A 21,913-nucleotide genomic window follows, 5' to 3' on the forward strand; every position below is an offset into this window, starting at 1 on the left:
AGTGAGTTTACATACATACACACACACACACACACACACACACACACACACACACACACACACACACACACACACACACACACACACACACACACACACACACACTAGATCGAACAAGACTTCTGAATTAAACAAAATACTAGCTGATCTCACCCTCATCAGAAGAACCTCAGTAACGAGTTATTACGGTTTAAAACACAGTAACATTTCATTCCAGAAATTCAAGAATGTGAGTTATATGAAGGAATGAAAATAATCTAATAATGGTCATATCAAGTCTTTGTTTCCTGCATTCAACTTCTGTGCTACTTCTTCCTTTCCTATGTTTTATTTATGATCTGAATATGGAAACTTTCTGACACAAAGGAGGAACCCAACAGGCTCTGCTACACTCTAACCCAACCTTAGAAAACATGAAGGCCCTCAATGAGATTGTGGAACTGAGGTTTTGTCTAAAAAAGAAGTTGACTTTATTGTCAACCCCTATCCCATTATCCCCATCTTTCACCATCTCCCAAAGGTCCATAAGACATTGGTCGACCCTCCTGGTCGCCCAATAGTCTCAAGTATTGGATCTTTGGAAGATGGTCTCTCTAGGTACATCAACAATTTTTTTACAACCTTTTGTTAGAACACTTCCATCTTACATTTTGGACTCTGGTGACCTTATGGGTTAACTTATGGATGTATCCTGGTGTAGTGATTACTTATTGTATTGTATTGTATGTCTTTATTTATATAGCGCCATTAATGTACATAGCGCTACTTATGGGTTACATTAGATGTGGTTTCCCTATACTCTATTATTCAGCATGATCATGGTTTGGCAGCTGTCCGCCATTTCGTGGAGAATCCAGAAACATCATTATTTCAATCCACTTTCATATTGGAGGCTATTTCTTTTCTTCTCACACACAATTTCTTCACTTTTGAGCACACATTTTATTTACAATCAATTGGCACTGCTATGGGCACGAGTTTTGCACCCTCTTATGCAAATCATTTTATGGGGTGGTGGGAATCACAACACATTTTTTCTAGTAACAAACCTTCCCGTAATAATATTATTTTCTTCAAAAGATTCATTGATGATCTTATTATCATTTGGAAGGGTGATCGCACTACTCTCAATTCTTTTATTTGTTATCTTAACCACAATACTTATAACCTACACTTCACTATTAGTTCACATGCACATCACATTAACTTTCTGGATCTTCAACTATTCATCGATGTTAATGGCACAATACAAACAGATGTGTTCCTGAAATTAAATTCCAGGAACACATTTCTAAGGGCGGACAGCTGCCACCCCAGGGCGGTGATCAGGGGGATACCCAAAAGGACAGTTCCTCAGGCTGAGGAGGAATTGCTCGACTTTGGAGTGCTTCCTTTCTCAGTCTGAGGAGCTTGCCCAACGGTTCCTGGACAGAGGATAATCTTAGTGAGGCTTTTCAGATAGCTCTCCATACAGATAGAACCACACATCAACCATAGAAAGATGGGGAATAAAGCCAAGAACAGGTCGAATAGTTCCCCTCTGTTTATGTCTCAATTTAATAAACAAAGCAACAGCGTCAAATCTATTATAAAAAAACATTGGGCGATTCTTGAGATGGACCCAATATTGAACAAGTATATTGAACAGGGTCCACAATTTGTCTTTAGACGCGCCAAAACAATTGGTTCATATATATCTCCCAGTGACATCTCCACTTCCGATATCAAACAAAAGCCCTTTGTTACTAAAGGTTCTTTTCGATGCGGGGCATGTACTGTCTGTAGATACATGAAACCGTCCACATTCTTTCTCCCCAGCTTACCTCAAATTGCGAATGACAATAATAAAAAATATAAAATTAACAGCTTTATAAACTGTAATAGCCACTATGTGGTGTATTTAATAACATGTTGTCATAAAAGATATGTGGGGAGAACTACCAGGGCACTTAAGATTAGAATTCAAGAGCATCTTGGACTTATCAGAAAAAAAGACCAGAATCACCCAGTGTCTAAACATTTTACTGAATGTGACCAAGGTGGGGTAAGGAATTTTTCTTTTTGGGTATCGAATCAGTTTATCAACATAAAAGAGGAGGTGATCATGTCAATTGCTAGACCGGAGGGAAGCGTATTGGATCTTTATGTTTCAAACACGCTTCCCTTTAGGAATGAATGTAGATTGGAGTTTGAATCACTTCTTAAAATAAATACATATACACACACACACACACACACACACACACACACATTTATTTTTCTCTTTAAAAATATCTATATGACATTGATTCCCACAATGGATATTCTTTACATATATTTTTATGATCTCTTTGTTGGCTTTAAATAATCAATTGTCCTTATAACTTAAGAAATTGTACATAATTAATTTTGTTAATTTGTGGCGATTCCTAGTATTCCGCTCATCGGATATTTCAACATAAATTGGATATTTTTGGTGAATTAATTCAATTTAGTTTGTTTCTCATGTTTTCTTTCTGAATGATTTTTGTATTTACATATATATTTTGGTATATATTATTATGAGTGTTGTATCACCAACATCAGGTTTTCTTTTAACTAGACACAATAATTTTCTTTAGATTATTTTTCTTTAATATAGCTCATTTTTCCGTTTAATTTTTGTTTTGATCATGTTTTTATTCTTTAGCCCTTATGGGTTAATGTGTACTCTGCAGATACATCTCCCTTACTTCAGGATTATGATTCATTAATACATGGTTTGTTATCTCGTGTATTTGTGACTAAGTTATTTTGGGCATTAGACTTGCCCATATCCAGATGAAGTCTCTCATTCAGCCCTCCTGCTCATTTTGTTGAAGATCGGGTGGAGTTGATACATTATCGGGAGCTGCGCACTGTGTATGTCTCCTTATAGCTTTGCCCTTCATTTTTTGTCCCGTATGGCGATCCGTAGCCGCTCCGCTCAGGGGTTAGGAGACTGACTGCATCTCCTGATGCGCTTGCGCAGGAATGTTGCGTCATGACATCACCACGTATTTTTGGCGCAAAACGGAGGCGGATCAACTGGGTATTTAAAGGGATGTATCTGCACTAGTTCTTTACTCCTTGATAAAGAACAAGACGTTCGAAACGCATAGGAGGTTTTTCCCTATGCTGTACTAACTCCTTTGAAGAATTTTTGTTATTTGGATCCTCTCCTGACTCCTGTTTTTGACAGTGCTCTACTCTTCTCATCTCTACTCTGCTACATTCCCACCCAGTAGCCGCTGTTATTGTCCTGCAGCACCTAGGCCCATCTCTGCTACTCATCACACCACACTATAGCCCGTATTCCATATGCAGTGAATATGTTTCTTAGCTCCATTCAGGGGCAGAACAATTGGAAAGTGAACCTCTGGGTCCCATGCTCCTACCATAGCATGCTGCTACAGAACTAGACTCTGGGCGCGATGTTTGTCCCTAATCAGTTCTGAGAAGTGGAACCTTGTGCCTAAGAATTCTTACCGGCGGAGTTCATGACTAGAACCACCAGCGAATATTAAATTATCTGAGAAGCCAGTAAGGACGGGACTTGGGTGTGACGGCGAGGGGGTACCCAGGTCACTAATAAAAGGTATTATGCCCGGCTGGGTGCCCCTGAGCCAGGTTGGGGAATTGTGACTGTCAGCTCTTCAATCCAATCATGGCATGTATCTGCATTTGTAATAAAGATGTATGTGTATTTTTACTGTTCCAGAAGTGCCAACTAGTGGAGCTGTGCAGGGCGTGAGAGTCAGGGGTGCCAGCCAGCGGAGAGGCGCAGGGCGTGAGAGTCAGGGGTGATTTTACGGTAAAATGTCAGGGTGTGTTTGGGTAGAAGGAGGCCAGTGTTGCGGGTTACCCCGAAACATGTACTCAGCGAATCCTCACCCCCCCCCCCCCGATTACTGAGGACATGAGGAACACAGACCACTGGATAAAATCCTCCCTAGAAAGCAGTTTGCAGCTCATCGCCAAATCTCCCTGCTTCAGCACAGACTAGAATAGTAACACCGGGGCAGGGGAATGAATCACATTCACGGTACCCCGGTATATGCCCATAAACCCCAGAACCCAGGTTGGGGTTCAGTGTATCGCCCACCAGGTATAAGGTGGCGAGAGTTATATGTTTTTAAACTCAAGTAATGTTCAGTATGGGAAAAAATCCATTTGCATGGGAGACAGATTGGCAACTCGCCCTCGAAGCTTCAAAGGCAATCCAGGATATTGAAGTGTTAAACCCTTTGTTAGCAAAGAGGGGTAAAGGAAGAGAAATTCAATAAGCCATCCTGGCAAGATGTCACCCTGGGATAGGTAATAGTAATCACTGCTCTACCTTATTATTCTAAACCGTATAGGTAAACACAAAGAGGTGCATGGGAAATGGAGACATATTAATTACAAAAAGGTGATCCAGAGTGACCACCAAAACAAATCCCAATGTATTGCACTCTACTCAATAATAACAATATCCAAAGGGACAAAATCCCCAACCATATAGGGTAAATGGAGGTTTAAAAACGCAAAAACAAAAAATTATTTATTCCAATTCAACACTTCTAAATAAAGACACTAATTTTATATTATTTAAAAACAACTAAAAATGAATGGCGCTGGAGTATGCAATTCTATCATATATCTCAATAGATGTGAACGTATGCGTATAATCTGACAATACACATTAGATCAGTGTGATGTTGTGGCAATCTTTGTGCAGTTTATATGCTGTATTTGTAACCGCAGTAGCCACAATAGATCTTTAATTCAGCTTTCACAGAATCAATGTGGTGTTACAGCGATCCATGTGTTTCTGCTGTATCTTATATTATAACTACAATAGCCACACTAAGCTTAAAATTCAGCTTGTAAACATTGAACATAAATGGGCCCTTTATACCCAAATGAGACATATATATCACCGTAATACATTCAGATTAGGCTGTTGCGACACAGGTACTGTCCACAATGAAAATTATTGCTCTATATGGTAAGTATATAGAGTGTCCGCAGTGTCTGCTATATCTCATATTGTAACCATAATAGCTACATTAAGCTTAAAATTCAGCTTTCAAATATTGGGCATTAGTAGGTCTTTTATACCCAAAATGACACGTGTCTCACCGTGATACATTCAGATTAGGCTGTTGCGATTTAAGTACTGATATAAGTACTGCCAATGATACAAATTGTTACTCTATATGTTAAGTTATAATAGATGCAGTGTCTGCATAGTATCAGAATTGGGCCCAGAGTTCATACAACCGTTCAGCTACAGTGTATCCAGGTTTGCATCATACTCCATCTGCTCCGAAAGCGAAACCGGCTGACGTCATCAAATTGCGCGTCGCCTAATGCCTGACGATCGTTTCGCGCCTCTTGGCGCTTCTTCAAGGGGGGGAGGAGCTCCTGAATTCTGATACTATGCAGACACTGAAAGATTTAGCTAAGCTTCAAGAATTTGTAAGAACTAAGGTTCCAAGATCCAGTACTACGGGAACAGAATGAAAGAAGCAGCTCTGGTGGAGTAAAACAGCAGTGGTAAGTTGCGCTGCTGACCGAGAACTGTTTCAGGCTCTTTTCACGAGCAACTCCCGCTCCTGGGAAATTGCTCCTAGAGACTTTGTTTTGCAACATTTCGTTTTGGAAACAAGATATGTATGTTCATTTCTGTAAATAAATCACAATTTATTTTATCTCTTGCTTTGCTCAAAGGATCCGGGCATTTTTACATAGTTACTTAGTAGATAAGGTTGAAAAAAGACGCACGTCCATCAAATTCAACCTATGCTAAATTTAGACAACATACTTTATCCTATATCTATACTTACTTATTGATCCAGAGGAAGGCAAACACAAAAAAACATTAAGGGGAAAAATACATTTCTTCCTGACTCCAAGAATTGGCAATCGGATTAATCCCTGGATCAACATTCTTCCCATGTATACTTATTTGGTATATCCCTGAGTACCTTTCCTTTCTAAAAAGATATCCTTTTTTTAAAACAAATCTATTGTATCTGCTATCACAGTCTCCATGGGTAATGAATTCCACATTTTAACTGCCCTTACTGTACAGAACCCTTTCCTTTGTTGCTGGTGAAATCTCCTTTCCTCCAACATTATTTATTTTTATTTCTATATAAAATATTTTACCAGGAAGTAATACATTGAGAGTAACTTCTCGTTTTCAAGTATGTCCAGGGCACAGAGTTAAGACAAATAATACATGGTTACAAATACAGTTACATAAATGAACAGGGTATACATTATATACAAGACATTGCATGCACAGTTGAAGAAAATATATATTATAGGCGTATGAAACAGTTACAGACCAGATTAAAATGTGAGACAGCCTTAGATTTGAAAGAACTTAAACTGGTGGTGGATGTGAGAGTCTCTGGTAGGTTGTTCCAGTTTTGGGGTCCACGGTAAGAGAAGGAGGAACGGCCGGATACTTTGTTGAGCCTTAGGACCATGAACAGTCTTTTGGAGTCTGATCTCAGGTGATAGGTACTGCAAGTGGAAGGGGTGAGGAGCTTGTTCAGATAGCTGGGTAGCTTGCCCATAAAGAATTTAAAGGCAAGACAGGAAAGGTGAACTTTGCGCCTAGACTCGAGTGATGACCAACCTAGTTCTTTGAGCATTTCGCAGTGATGTGTGTTGTAGTTGCATTGGAGAACAAAACGACAAATTGAATTGTAGAGGGTGTCAAGTTTGCTAAGGTGGGTTTGAGGTGCCGAGCCATATACTATGTCTCCATAGTCAATAATTTGCATTAGCATCTGCTGTGCGATACGCTTTCTGACCAGGAGACTTAGGTAGGATTTGTTCCTGTAAAGTACCCCTAGTTTGGCATAGGTCTTGGTTGTCAGGGTATCAATGTGCATCCTGAATGTTAAGTGGGAGTAAAACCATAAGCCCAGGTATTTAAAACTAGTGACAGGGGTTAGTGTGGTGTTAGCGTTGGTTCTAATCTGGAGCTCAGTCGCTGGAAGCTTTAAAAATTTAGTCTTGGTCCCAAATACCATTGTTACAGTCTTGTCAGTGTTTAAAAACAGTTTGTTGTGGGAAATCCAGTTTGAGTCTCAAAAATTCAGACTGAAGTATGTGTTGAAGGTCAGAGAGGCTATGGCTGTGTGCATATAGGATTGTGTCATCTGCATACATGTGTATTGAGGCTTCCTTACAAGCTGTGGGAAGATCATTAATGAACACCGAGAAGAGTAGGGGCCCCAGAACAGAGCCTTGAGGGACACCACAGGTGATATCCAGGGGGTTGGAGTTAGAGCCTGAGATGGACACATGTTGGGATCTACCGGATAGGTAGGACTGAAACCAGTTTAAAGCATGCTCCCCTATTCCAGAGCTCTGGAGTTTGTTAAGCAGGATAGCATGATCAACAGTATCAAAAGCCTTTGCAAAATCTAGGAATACTGCACCAGTGAGTTGTCCCCGTTCCATTCCACGCTGGATTTCATTGCAAACTTTTAGCAGGGTAGTTACGGTGGAGTGTTTGGGGCGAAAGCCAGATTGGAATTGGCTAGGGAAATTTGTTTTGAATTAGTAATCGCTTAATTGGGAGTGGACACATTTTTCCATGACTTTGGATAGAATTGGGAGAAGTGAGATTGGCCTGTAGTTTGAGACAGTGTTTTTGTCCCCGCTTTTGAAGGTTGGTACAACTCTGGCAGTTTTCCAGGTCTTAGGGATATGGCCTGCAGACGGGATAGAGTTGACTATGGAAGCAATTGGTTTGGCAATGGAACCTTAATGGATGGCCCGAGTCATTTGTACTGCCCTTGGGATGAATAGTTCATTTGAAAGCTCCTTGTACTGTCCCCGATTATATATTTGTATATAGTAATCATATTCCCTTTTAGACGCCTCTTTTCTAATGTAAATAAATCTAATTTAGCTCATAAGTTCAATTGTCCATCACCTTTATTAATTTGGTGGGTCTTCTCTGCACTCTCTCTAGTTCCATAATGTCTTTTCTTAGGATTGGTGCCCAAAATTGTACTCCATATTCAAGGTGTGGTCTTACTAATGCTTTGTAAAGGGGCATAATAATGTTTACCGCCCTTCCATGCATTGCCCGTTTAATACAAGATAAGATCTTGTTTGCCTTTGCAGCTACTACATGACTTTGGGCACTATTGCTAAGCCTGCTGTCTACCAGGACTCCTACAGTAAATCCTTCTCCATCAAGGATTCCCCCAATTTATCCCCATTAATTTTGTAAGTTGCCTTTTTATTCTTGCATCCCAAATGCATAACCTTACATGTATCTGTATTAAACCTCATCTGCCATTTACCTGCCCAAGTTTCCCGTCTCCCCAAGTCCTTCTGAAGAGAAATTACATCCTGCTCTGATTCTACTACATTACACAATTTAGTGTCATCAGCAAAGATGGAGACTTTGGTGTTAAAAGTTCTGGTCTACTGTGACACTGGGCAATGGGCCCCTTAAGTCTATAGGCACAGGTATCATGCCCCTGACTCCATTCCAATGAATGGTACTAAAATCTTCCCCACCACAGGGAAGATAGATTTACAGCATCTTGAATAGGGACGTCTACGACAGTAACACACAGACACAGGCACAGGCACAGACACTGCATCAATAGCTCCATTTTTCATTCTCTCTTATGGTAAGAAATAGGAAAGACAGGAAAATAAGCAGACTGTTAGACATATCAAGGTGTACGGCTTATTTGTTATTTACACAGCCTCAAATGTCCGATCAGCAATTTGAAAGTGTCACCTACTGTGGTTAAAGGCGTTTATTTATCCAAGTTTTCAGGCTGCAAATCTGGGGCACAAAAATGGTACCAGATTGATCTGATAAAAAAAAAAAAACGTCCACTGCTTTCAATTGGATCTTTTGCATTAAAAAATAATAATAACCTGGTGCTATGTTTTGCATTGGACATTATTTTTAAAAGTTTTTCACAATACAGAATGGGCACAGAGCCTTAAAACCACTCGTTCTTCAGAATGAGCGTGGAAGTTGTACTCTCTCTGGGTTTGTAAATAGAATAGTACTGGTACTCCATACCCTCAATTACTTTTCCAACCCTGCGGTACCGATACTTATTCTTTTACAACCCCACAATAAGAATTTTACATTCTTGGCACACCTCTCCTTTCTTTAGACACAGGATATGGGGACGAAACCTGCAGGGTATAAAATAAAGTGTGTGTAGGGTCAGTTGATGGTCCACTAAAAAGTACATCGTTTCTATTTACCCGACAGCCCTATAACCTTCTCCAGCTGCCAATGATTTCCCCCTAAGTTATTATGACAGACAGTGCTGGTTAAAGTAAGGGTTATACTGGCCCAAAAGGGTTACAGTAAGGTTTAGGCTGCCATATTAGAGTTAGGCTGACTTTAGGGTTAGAGTGAGGTTTAGGATGACGGATTAGAATAAGGTTTAGGCCGACATATTGGGGTTAGAGTGAGGTTTAGGCTGACATATTGGGGTCAGAGTCAGGTTTAGGCTGACATATTGGGGTCAGAGTGAGGTTTAGGCTGACAAATTGGGGTTAGAGTGAGGGTTGGGCTGACATATTGGGGTCAGAGTGAGGGTTGGGCTGACATATTGGGGTCAGAGTAAGGGTTGCGCTGACATATTGGGGTTAGAGTAAGGGTTGGGCTGACATATTGGGGTCAGATTAAGGGTTGGGCTGACATATTGGGGTGAGAGTAAGGGTTGGGCTGACATTGGGGTAAGGGTTGGCTGACATATTGGGGTAAGGGTTGGGCTGACATATTGGGGTAAGGGTTGGGCTGACATATTGGGGTAAGGGTTGGGCTGACATATTGGGGTAAGGGTTGGGCTGACATATTGGGGTTAGAGTGAGGATTAGGCTTACATATTGGGGTTAGAGCGAGGTTTAGGCTGACATATTGGGGTTAGAGCGAGGTTTAGGCTGACATATTGGGGTTAGAGCGAGGTTTAGGCTGACATATTGGGGTTAGAGCGAGGTTTAGGCTGACATATTGGGGTTAGAGCGAGGTTTAGGCTGACATATTGGGGTTAGAGCGAGGTTTAGGCTGACATATTGGGGTTAGAGCGAGGTTTAGGCTGACATATTGGGGTTAGAGCGAGGTTTAGGCTGACATATTGGGATTAGAGCGAGGTTTAGGCTGACATATTGGGGTTAGAGCGAGGTTTAGGCTGACATACTGGGGTTAGAGTGAGGTTTAGGCTGACATATTGGGGTTAGAGTGAGGTTTAGGCTGACATATTGGGGTTAGAGTGAGGTTTAGGCTGACATATTGGGGTTAGAGTGAGGTTTAGGCTGACATATTGGGGTTAGAGTGAGGTTTAGGCTGACATATTGGGGTTAGAGTGAGGTTTAGGCTGACATATTGGGGTTAGAGTGAGGTTTAGGCTGACATATTGGGGTTTGAGTGAGGGTTAGGCTGACATATTGGGGTTAGAGTGAGGGTTAGGCTGACATATTGGGGTTAGAGTGAGGGTTAGGCTGACATATTGGGGTTAGAGTGAGGTTTAGGCTGACATATTGGGGTTAGAGTGAGGTTTAGGCTGACATATTGGGGTTAGAGTGAGGTTTAGGCTGACATATTGGGGTTAGAGTGAGGTTTAGGCTGACATATTGGGGTTAGAGTGAGGTTTAGGCTGACATATTGGGGTCAGAGTGAGGTTTAGGCTGACATATTGGGGTCAGAGTGAGGTTTAGGCTGACATATTGGGGTCAGAGTGAGGTTTAGGCTGACATATTGGGGTCAGAGTGAGGTTTAGGCTGACATATTGGGGTCAGAGTGAAGTTTAGGCTGACATATTGGGGTCAGAGTGAGGTTTAGGCTGACATATTGGGGTCAGAGTGAGGTTTAGGCTGACATATTGGGGTCAGAGTGAGGTTTAGGCTGACATATTGGGGTCAGAGTGAGGTTTAGGCTGACATATTGGGGACAGAGTGAGGTTTAGGCTGACATATTGGGGTCAGAGTGAGGTTTAGGCTGACATATTGGGGTCAGAGTGAGGTTTAGGCTGACATATTGGGGTCAGAGTGAGGTTTAGGCTGACATATTGGGGTCAGAGTGAGGTTTAGGCTGACATATTGGGGTCAGAGTGAGGTTTAGGCTGACATATTGGGGTAAGGGTTGGGCTGACATATTGGGGTAAGGGTTGGGCTGACATATTGGGGTTAGAGTGAGGTTTAGGCTGACATATTGGGGTTAGAGTGAGGTTTAGGCTGACATATTGGGGTTAGAGTGAGGTTTAGGCTGACATATTGGGGTTAGAGTGAGGTTTAGGCTGACATATTGGGGTGAGGGTTGGGCTGATAAAGTTCCTTAGTTTCCCTGTTCGCTGGGTAACTGCCTCTAGTTTAAAGTTGATTTATTTGAGCTTCCTCCTTGCCCATGAGAATGGGAGGCAGTGTCAGGGACCCGGCTGCAACCTGTGTGTAAATAGTAGCCAAAATGGCTCTGTCTCCATGTTTCTGTTCCCTTTTCTACAGCCCTCTGCCCTTGGTAAAGTTATGTCCGTGCCCCGGTCTCCCCGCCTTCCCCCGGTACCTTGAGATTCACGGCCGGTAGCTCCATGTCTCGATCGTCTCTTTTTCTCCCAACTTCAGCGTTCAACTGACTGGGCGGGGTCACATGACCGGGACAGCGGAGGCAGACACTCACCGCTGGGCACAGGAGACCGCACGTGACGTGGGGCCGGGTCATGTGATCCCGCACGGGTTGCTAGGATACGGCGTCGTGTGTGTGTGTGTGTGTGTGTGTGTGTGTGTGTGTGTGTGTGTGTGTGTGTGTGTGTGTGTGTGTGTGTGTGTGTGTGTGTGTGTGTGTGTGTGTGTGTGTGTGTGTGTGTGTGTGTGTGTGTGTGTGTGTGTTTTTTTTTTTTTTTTACAGTTGTCCATGATACACACAGCCAAATGTCAAGTACAGTACTCTAGAACAGTACTCTGCATTCGGCTTTTATTTTACATTTCTGCCTCGAATTGATGTTAAAAATCTTGTATTAAAACCATTACGTTAAGTCTGCGGCCAGGGTGGAGCAAACTGAGTGCGCACGCTCGTCGCAATCAGAGTGATAAATCGGAATGCCTCGTCCAGGGTGAGGGTGCGTAAGCTTGCTGCTTGGCAAGACAACCAAATTTGATTTGGCTGCTCGCTGAAGCGTCACGTGAGCCGTTCACCCTCATTGGGTTCCGTGACGTCATGGCTGCACCCCGACACGCCCCCCACACGTGCGCAACTAACTGGACAGAAATCTTGCCTGTTGCCTGTGGTACCGCTTCCGCCCCGCCCGCTTACCCCCCCCCGCCCCCGCCCCCTTCACCCCCCCCTCCGCCCGCTTCACCCCCCCCTCCGCCCGCTTCACCCCCCCCCCTCCGCCCGCTTCACCCCCCCCCTCCGCCCGCTTCACCCCCCCCTCCGCCCGCTTCACCCCCCCCCCTCCGCCCGCTTCACCCCCCCCCTCCGCCCGCTTCACCCCCCCCCCTCCGCCCGCTTCACCCCCCCTCCGCCCGCTTCACCCCCCCCCCTCCGCACGCTTCACCCCCCCCCCGCTGCCCGCTTCACCCCCCCCCCCTCTGCCCGCTTCACCCCCCCCCCCTCCGCCCGCTTCACCCCCCCCCCTCCGCCCACTTCACCCCTTTCCCCCGCCCGCTCCCACTCGCTCCCCCCCCTCCTGCTTCCACGTGGGCCGGAGGTGAATCGCCAATTGAGATTCCCCCGCGCGCGCAAACCCAGCTTCCCCCGCGCGCGCGCCAACCCAGTCTCGCCCCCCCCCAGCTGCCCACCTCCCGCGTGCCCTCCGAGCCCACCTCCCTTGCACCGCACCCCCATCCCCGAGCCCACTTCTCGCCCTGGGCAGCTACCGCAGGGATATCGGGGGCAGGAGGGGAAGCGTCTGGCGGGCAAGGAAGAAGGAAGCAGCACCCACCCGGTCAAGGTAAGTCACCCACCCAATCACCCAGTCACTGTCACCCAATCACTTTCACCCACCCAGTCACTCGCCCACCCACTCTCACCCACCCAGTCACTGTCACCCACCCAGTCACTCAACCCACCCACCCAGTCACTGTCACCTAGTCACTGTCACACACCCACTGTCACCCAGTCACTGTCAGCCACCCAGTCACTGTCACCCACCCACTGTCACCCAGTCACTGTCACCCACCCACCCAGTCACTGTCCCCCACCCAGTCACACTCACCCACCCAGTCACACTCACCCACCCAGTCACTCCACCCACCCAGTCACTGTCACCCAGTCACTGTCACCCACCCAGTCACTGTCACCCAGTCACCCACCCACCCAGTCACTGTCACCCACCCACCCACCCAGTCACTGTCACCCACCCACTGTCACCCACCCACTGTCATGCAGTCACTGTCACACACCCAGTCACTCAGTCAAGTCACTGTCACCGACCCAGTCACTCAGTCACCCTCCCACCCAGTCAAAGTCACCCAGTCAAAGTCACCCAGTCACCAACCCACCTAGTCACCCAGTCACCCACCATAGCCACCCACCCAGTCACCAACCCAGCCACCCAGTCACCAACCAACCCACCCATCCACCAATCCACCCATCCACCCAGTCACTCACCCACCCAGTCACTCACTCACCCAGTCTCTCACTCACCCACCCTGTCACTCAAGTCACCCACCCAGTCACTCAAGTGTCACCAACCAATATAAAAATAAACAGGTTGCATAGCAATGTTTTTTTCCGTATTACAATAAGAAAACAGTTAAGTAAAAGTTGCGCGCTAAAAAATATTTTTTCGTGGTAGGTGCGCTATGGGTTCGGGGGGGAGCTGCTCCTTTCATTTGTCCTGGGCCCCATGATTTCTGTTGGCGGCCCTGTTTGTCGTGCTTGCCCTGGTCACTTGCGCAGTTCAGCCAATGAGGGTGAACCGCTCACGTGACATCACGGGCATGCCCCCCCATGAGCGCAACTAGCTGGCCAGGAATCGCCCAGCGCCTGACATCACGGTGCTCAAGCGCCGGCGAGCGCGTTCCCACCCTGGATGAGGCCTAAGGAAAAAATATGGTGGCGTTTTTGTTCTATACCCAAACATCTACACATAGCAAATCTTCCTACTACATCATCATTGAGAAAGTTTAGCAGGGGTAGCCTACTCCAGTCCTGAAAATTACCAACAGGTCAGGATATCCCTGCTTCAGCACAGGTTGCTCAATCAGTGGCTATGTCGAAGATTGTGCAACTGATTGAGCCACCTGTGCTAAAGCAGGGATATCCTGAAAACCTGACCTGTTGGTAGCTCTTGAGGACGGGAATTGGCAACCTCTGGTTTACAATCTCTCTAGGGAGATTGCAGATTAGTTTAGCAGATTAGTCTGAGAAATATGGTGTGATAAGAGCATTGTGGACACTGCATGCAGACCAGCCCCTTGGTTAACTGTTTGTTGACCTGAGAGAGAGACTGTGGGGGTTATGCACTAAGCAGTGATAAGTTGGGTTTCTGGGTGCTATGCACAAAGCAGTGATAAGTGCTTTTAAGTGAGATAAATGCCTTTATAGCATAATACTGCCTGCTGTCAGATTCACAAAGCAGTGATAACAGCGCAGTATTGTGCTATAATGGCTTTTTATCCCACTTAAAAGCACGTATCAGTGCTTTGTGAATCTCACAGAAGGCAGTATAGCGCTATAAAGGCATTTATCTCACTTAAAAGACTTATCACTGCTTTGTGAATCTCACAGCAGGCAATATCACGCTAAAATGGCTTTTTATCTCACTTAAAACCACTTATCACTGCTTAGTGCATAACCCCCTGTGAACTTGGGAGACGAGCCCAAAACAGCACATGGACCGCGCGGTACTGCGCATACCCGGAAGGAGCAGAGCAAGACGGAGATATCCCTTGATCCCAGTGGGCGGAATAGATTGTCTTGAGCTCGGCGTTGCCTCCCTTTTACCCACGGACCCACGGACGGGGCAGCATGGACTGAACCACCTAAAGATCTCACTGGATAACAGATTTATTACATTGATATCTGCGCTCCCCAAACCTACCTAAGGAGAATTGGACCGTCTCATAAGGCTTGAGCTGCGACTTATTTCACTTATGATTTATTTAACACATTTGCACATTTAATATAAGTGAGCACAATATTGGTATATATTTATATATTATTCACATTGTTTTTGCCTCATAGAGGAGCGCCTTAATTACTTTTTCTTGAACTAGCTAATGCAACTGCAAGAAAAGCATTTTGGATGCTGTGAAACTGCGGAAGTTTCAAACATAGGAGACCCCGGTACCCCTGATGGAACGGAGTCGTCCAATTACCATGGAAGGATCCAACACGTCCGCAGATCCCGCTGAGGAAAAATGGGAGCAGAGATACCTTGCAGCCTAGAGGAAATGGAGAATTCGTTCCGCGGATGACAGAATATCCAGAGGGCCCAAGGCAGAAGTTGTTTACCTCAAAGAAGTGTCTGTCTGGTGCTGATAGTGAGAAACCCGCAAACTATACCAGGGAAGTGGAGCCAGAACCAATGAGTGACGATCCCTTGACCAGCCTTGAAGATGCCGTGCAAGCTGCCAGGCATAACTAGGAACAATTGAAACGGAAGAGAGAACATAATATTAAGCTACAGAAGACTGTGCTAACCATTTACTCTTTGGCCAGGACCGAATTGGAGGATCTAAACACTGTGTTAGATACTGTGAACGCTACTAATACCGCGATGAATGAAAAACAGAGCAAATCTGACAAAATCATTGTTAATCTGAAACAGAAGTATGAGGAGGCACTGAAAAAGATTACAGTCTCTCAGCAAGCGGTTCACAATTGCTATAGAGAGTTGGAAGTCTATCAGAATGAGGTTCATACTCTTCGCATAGAACTGGATGCCTCACACCAAGAGATCCGCAGTTGACTGGAAGTCTCTAAAAAGGAACTTCACAGTGTAAGGGTTCTGGTCCTGGCTTTGACTGGAACTCACCCTTACAAGTACATTGAGATACCAGGCAAAGCTTTCCCTGTACTTGGCAATTGGAATCGCCTGTTCTGCACTCACTGCAGCCTGTCCTAGCCTCCGCAGGGGCCGCGCCCCGCTCCGCCTACCCTGCTACTGGTTGCTGTCTGCTTTAAAGGACTTCCTCTTCCTTTTCTGCTTTGCTGAGCATAATACTTTCTTGGTGTTACTGTGAGGGCCACAAGCTCCTTTGCTTGGCTCTTCTTGGCCTGCCTGTGCTGAAGCTTCCTGTATCCTGGAGCCTCCTTTGTCCAGAGGCCGTTCCTGTGCCGAAGCCCCTGTGCTGAAGCTTCCTTGTTCTCTAAAGTCTTTGCCTTGTTTTCGCTGCAGCATCTACGATGAAGCGCCCTTGCCAAAGCCCTTCTTGATCCTGAGGACCTCCTGTGAAGGAGCACCTGCTGGACCCCCTGCGCTGCAGGAGTCCTGTCCTGAAGACCTTCCTGTTTTCTACGCTGAAGCTGTTACGCTGAAGCGCCTTGCACCTGCCTTGCCGTTGCCGACCCTCGCTTGTATCCTCGACCACCGCTCCTGTGCCGCCTGCCTTGACCCCTGCCTGGATAACGTTTACGCTGCTTTTTCCAACCCTGACCTGGCTACATCTGACCACGGAATCCGCACTCCAGACCTGACTCCGTGGCCTAAGGTCGGTGCTTTCACATCCCCACCTCAGCCTTGCGGTCCAGTCCAGGTTTGTGGCGAGCACATACGTGACACACAGTCTCGCTAAGGAGCTGGACATCTCTCAAAAAGATGACTACAGTCGTAGTATAGATCTTCAAGTCTCTCAGAAGGCTCTTCACACCCTCAACCTAGAGATAGAAGTCTCATGCCAGGAGACCGGGAGTCTCAAATCAGAAGAACTCTGGAAGATTATGACTACGAGATCTTACCTGTATCGATATCTTTGGTGATCTACTTAAAGAAAGTGATAAACCTCCAGGTGAGGGACCATTTACAGATGTGAGAAATAAGTCAAATTTTATGCCAGCTTTAGAAACATGTACTAAAGTTAATATGTTCACAAGTCTTGCTACAAATGATATTATGAGCTTATCCAAACACAAAAGGAATACTTGCAATCTGAGTCAACAGGAAAATATGGCCCTTAAAGATCTTGAAAAGGACAAAACAATAATCATAAAACCATCAGACAAAGGTGGGGACATGGTTGTTCTTGATAAAGAAGCTTGCCATCTTGAATGCATCCTCCTCCTTAGTGACCGGAAATGTTACAACATTTTGAAAAACGATCCAACTTCCAAATTCCAAAGCGAGTTAAAAGAGATAATAACAGAAGGCTTTGAAAATAAAGTAATAACAAAAACTGAACACGATTTCATTTTTATTAAATTTCCAAAGATAGCAACATTTTACCATCTGCCAAAAGTGCATAAGGGCATTAGCCCCCACCGGGGAGACCAATAGTATCAGGCATCAATAATGGGACCTCAAATGCCAGTGTCTACTTAGACAAATTTCTTCATCCTTTTGTAAATTCCCTACCATCGCATCTACGAGATACAAAGGTCATTCTTCTGAAGTTGGAGGATATCCATGTTAATCAGGGCACGTACCTTGTGGGCCTTCAGTGCCGCCAACATAAATCATGGGGCCCAGGACAAATGAAAGAAGCAGCCACCCCTTCCCCCCCCAAAAAAATAGCGCACCTACCACGAAAAAATATTTTTTAGCGCGCAACTTTTACTTAACTGTTTTCTTATTGTGATACAGAAAAAAACATTTCAATGCAACCTGTTTATTTTTATATTTTCAACAAAAGACAGGTGACTGCCTGTCTGGGTGGGTGAGTGACTGGGTGAGTGGGTGGGTGAGTGAGTGACTGAGTGGGTGAGTGAGTGACTGGGTGGGTGAGTGAGTGACTGGGTGAGTAAGTGACTGACTGGGTGGTGAGTGAGTGACTGGGTGGGTGTGTGAGTGACTGGGTGGGTGTGTGAGTGATTGGATGGGTGAGTGAGTGACTGGGTGGGTGAGTGAGTGACTGGGTGGGTGAGTGAGTGAGTGAGTGACTGGGTGGGTGAGTGAGTGAGAGACTGGGTGAGTGAGTGGGTGGGTGAGTAAGTGACTGGGTGGGTGAGTAAGTGACTGGGTGGGTGAGTGAGTGACTGGGTGAGTGACTGGGTCGGTGAGTGAGTGACTGGGTGGGTGGGTGAGTGACTGGGTGGGTAAGTGACTGGGTGAGTGGGTGGGTGGGTGAGTGACTGGTTGAGTGACTGGGTGAGTGACTGGGTGGGTGACTGGGTGGGTGACTGGGTGAGTGACTGGGTGGGTGAATGACTGGGTGGGTGAGTGACTGGGTGGGTGAGTGACTGGGTAAGTGACTGGGTGGGTGACTGGATGCGAGACTGGGTGGGTGACTGAGTGACTGCATGAGTGACTGGGTGGGTGACAAAGGGGGCTATGCACTAAGCAGTGATAAGTCGTTTTAAGAGCGCAAAGTGCTCTTAGAACGTGAAGTACCGCCGAGCGCTATGCACTAAGCTGCGCAAACAGGCACACTGCGCTCTAAAACGGACTTTTTCTTGAAATTTTTTAAAAGTCCAACTTTGCTCGTACGATCAGCTGTTTGCGCTGAATCCTGCCCTTCTGCGGGATCCACTAAGCAACGCAAACTGATCGTACGTGAAAGTTGTGCTGAATAAAGCTCACCAGCTAAAGGCAGGTGATAAAAAAAGCAGGACTTAGAAAAAATTATTTGTTTACATTTTTGCATGCGCAACACCAATACAACAGGCCGGCGGGTGTCCCCGGCTCACCAAGCGGGGGTCCCCGCAGGAGTCCCGGGGTACCCGCGGGCCTGCGGTAACAATGTTGTGCCTCCAAAAATAATAAACAATATTAATAACTAAATACACCCCCCTAACACATACAATACAGTAATGGGCAAAATTACTATTATCCACATATGGATAATAATGCATTTGCCCATTGTAAATACATATAACTTTCAATAAATACAGTAAAAACATATTACACTTAGCTTTACAGGCACCCACGATGAAGACCGTCTTCATCCTCATCTTCATCCTGCCCATGCCCCCTCCGATGCTGCAAAACATACACAAAAATAAAAACAGCCAATGTAATGTCCCCTAACCCCTTAATCACCATAGCGGTTATTAACCGCTACAGTCATTAAGGGGTTAACCCACCCTCACCCACCACTCGGGAGGCCTAACCACCCTCACCCACTAACCCTCCACCCCGTGAGGCCTAACCACCCTCACCCACTACCCAGCCGGGAGGCCTACCCACATACCCTTGGGGCCAATACCCCCTTCCCCCACCCCCAGTACCCACAATAAAAACAATACACCGCCCCACAATAAATATCATTCTATTTATTCAATACATAACCCACCCCCTGTGCCCCCCCATAAATACATGATTTATTCTTTTACATACAGGGTTCATACTCCAGGTCCACGTGAGTCCCCGGTGGGCCTGATGGGTCACCTCACAGACCTACAGGTTACCAGCAACATGTTTCACACAGGGTCTGGAGGCCTGTTGGTGGGTCCCGCCAGGCGCCATGGCCCACCAGGTCATCTCCGCGGGTCACCGTGGGCCACAATTGGGTCCCCACGGTAGGCCCGCGGATGTCTGGTGGACCCCGGGTCAGATCCACAGGTGTCTGAGGGGCCTCGGGTGGTTCCCACGGGGGTCTGGGGACCCACGGGTGGTCCCTATGGGTCCGCGGTGCCCCCACAGATGATGTGTGGCCACCGGTTCTTCCCCGCAGGTGTCCCCCGTGGACCACGCAGCTTGGTACCCGTGAGAAGCCCGAGGATACCTCAGGTGGTCTCCAGAGGTCTCCCGCAGACCAAAGGAACCAACCCTGTATGAAAAAAAAATAAACCTGACCTATACATTAAATACATCATTCCCCCCCAACACATACAGTACAATAATGTGCAAAATAACTATTATCCAGATATGGATAATAGATTATTTGCCCATTATGAAACACATAAAACATGCATAAATCAAAACATGAATTCTTAATCTTAAATTCACCACATTGCATGTTAAAATAAATCCTGCAGCAATTGTAAATATAAACCAACAAACCAGCAGCTACACTGGACGCTATAAAGATGGCGGCGACACTGGCCTCCGATGCCCCATACCGGGGCCTGTAACTCGGGAAGCAGGGGGTCTCTGAGGCAGAAATCAATGCGGTTCAGCTCAGGGGACCCCCTGCTCCCGCACACTATTAATAAAACGTACATTAATGCAGCTTCATTACCATAGCGGATAGCCGCTACGGTAATGAATTATTGTTTATTGTTATGTGTGTTTTGACAGTAGTGTAGATGTGCAGGGGGTCTCCAGAGCTGAACCGCATTAGTTTCAGCCTCGGGGACCCCCTACTTCAGGAGATACAGACCCTGTTATGGGGTGCCGGTCGGTATCCCCTGCAGAATGTAAATAACCCGGTCACGTGACGCGGGAGCTTTAAAGTGCAGGGGATACCGGCACCCCATAACGGGGCCTATATCTCCTGAAGTACGGGTTCCTCGGACCTGAAACCAATGCGGTTCAGCTCAGGAGACCCCCTGCTCATCTACACTATAATTAAAATGTTTTTATTTAGTGTACGATCGCCTGTAACAGCCTTGCATGGAGATGGCAAATCTCCATGCAAATGTTACATGCGGCTTTTTTTTCTATCAGCTAGCGTACGGGAAGTTTCAGTGCGCTAGCAGAGGGAAAAATACATTGCACGCACGATAAGCCAGTTTTGGGCACGTCCGATAGAAAATGGGCTCAGAGCCTTAGTGAATCGCGCCGCCGGCTTAATTTTTTATCGGACGTGATAATTTTTTTCAGACTAGCGCGAAAGCTCGGAGCTTAGTGCATAGCCCCCTGAGTGACTGAGTGACTGGGTGGGTGACTGGATGAGTGACTGGGTGAGTGACTGAGTGAGTGACTGGTTGAGTGACTGAGTGACTGGGTCACTGACTGGGTGACTGGGTGAGTGACTGGGTGGGTGGGTGAGTGACTGGGTGGGTGAGTGACTGGGTGGGTGACTGGGTGGGAGACTGGGTGGGTAACTGGGTGGGAGACTGGGTGGGTGACTGAGTGACTGGGTGAGTGACTTGGTGGGTGACTGAGTGACTGAGTGAGTGACTGAGTGACTTGGTGGGTGACTGAGTGACTGAGTGACTGAGTGACTGGGTGGGTGACTGAGTGACTGGGTGGGTGACTGGGTGGTTGATTGGGTGGGTGACTGGGTGGGTGGGTGACTGACTGACTGGGTGGGTAACTGACTGACTGAGTGACTGACTGACTGGGTGGGTGACTGAGTGACTGGGTGGGTGGCTGAGTGACTGGGTGGGTGACTGAGTGACTGGGTGGGTGACTGGGTGGTTGATTGGGTGGGTGACTGGGTGGGTGACTGGGTGGGTGACTGAGTGGGCGACTGAGTGGGTGACTGAGTGACTGGGTGGGTGACTGAGATGATGACTGAGTGTGAGTGGGTGGGTGAGTGGGTTAGTGGGTGGGTGGGTTAGTGACTGGGTGGGTTAGTGACTGGGTGGGTTAGCGGGTGGGAGAGCAGGTGCGTGGGTGGGAGAGCAGGTGCGTGGGTGGGAGAGCGGGTGCATGGGTGGGAGAGTGGGTGCGTGGGTGGGAGAGTGGGTGCGTGGGTGGGAGAGTGAGTGCATGGGTGGGAGAGTGGGAGAGTGAGTGAGTGGGTTGGAGAGTGACTGGGTTAGTGACTGCGTGACTGGGTGGGTGACTGAGTGACTGGGTGGGTGACTGAGTGACTGGGTGGGTGATTGGGTGGTTGATTGGGTGGGTGACTGGGTGGGTGGGTGACAGACTGACTGGGTGGGTAACTGACTGACTGAGTGAGTGACTGAGTGACTGGGTGGGTGACTGAGTGACTG

At 46.5% G+C, this 21,913-nt stretch overlaps 1 protein-coding gene across 1 annotated transcript in view; it reads right to left on the bottom strand.

Annotated features, from left to right (window-relative positions):
• AGTRAP (angiotensin II receptor associated protein) overlaps positions 1–11,705 on the bottom strand; it is a 29,457-nt gene extending 17,752 nt beyond the window's left edge. Inside the window, exon 1 of the mRNA XM_075603458.1 lies at positions 11,552–11,705. Coding sequence (XP_075459573.1) covers positions 11,552–11,578 — 27 coding nt within the window. The 5' untranslated portion in view covers positions 11,579–11,705. The remainder of the gene's footprint in view (positions 1–11,551) is intronic.
• Between the last annotated feature and the right edge of the window lie 10,208 nt (positions 11,706–21,913).

The sequence above is a fragment of the Ascaphus truei genome, chromosome 6 (assembly GCF_040206685.1).
Source record: "Ascaphus truei isolate aAscTru1 chromosome 6, aAscTru1.hap1, whole genome shotgun sequence".
NCBI classification, from domain to species: domain Eukaryota; kingdom Metazoa; phylum Chordata; class Amphibia; order Anura; family Ascaphidae; genus Ascaphus; species Ascaphus truei.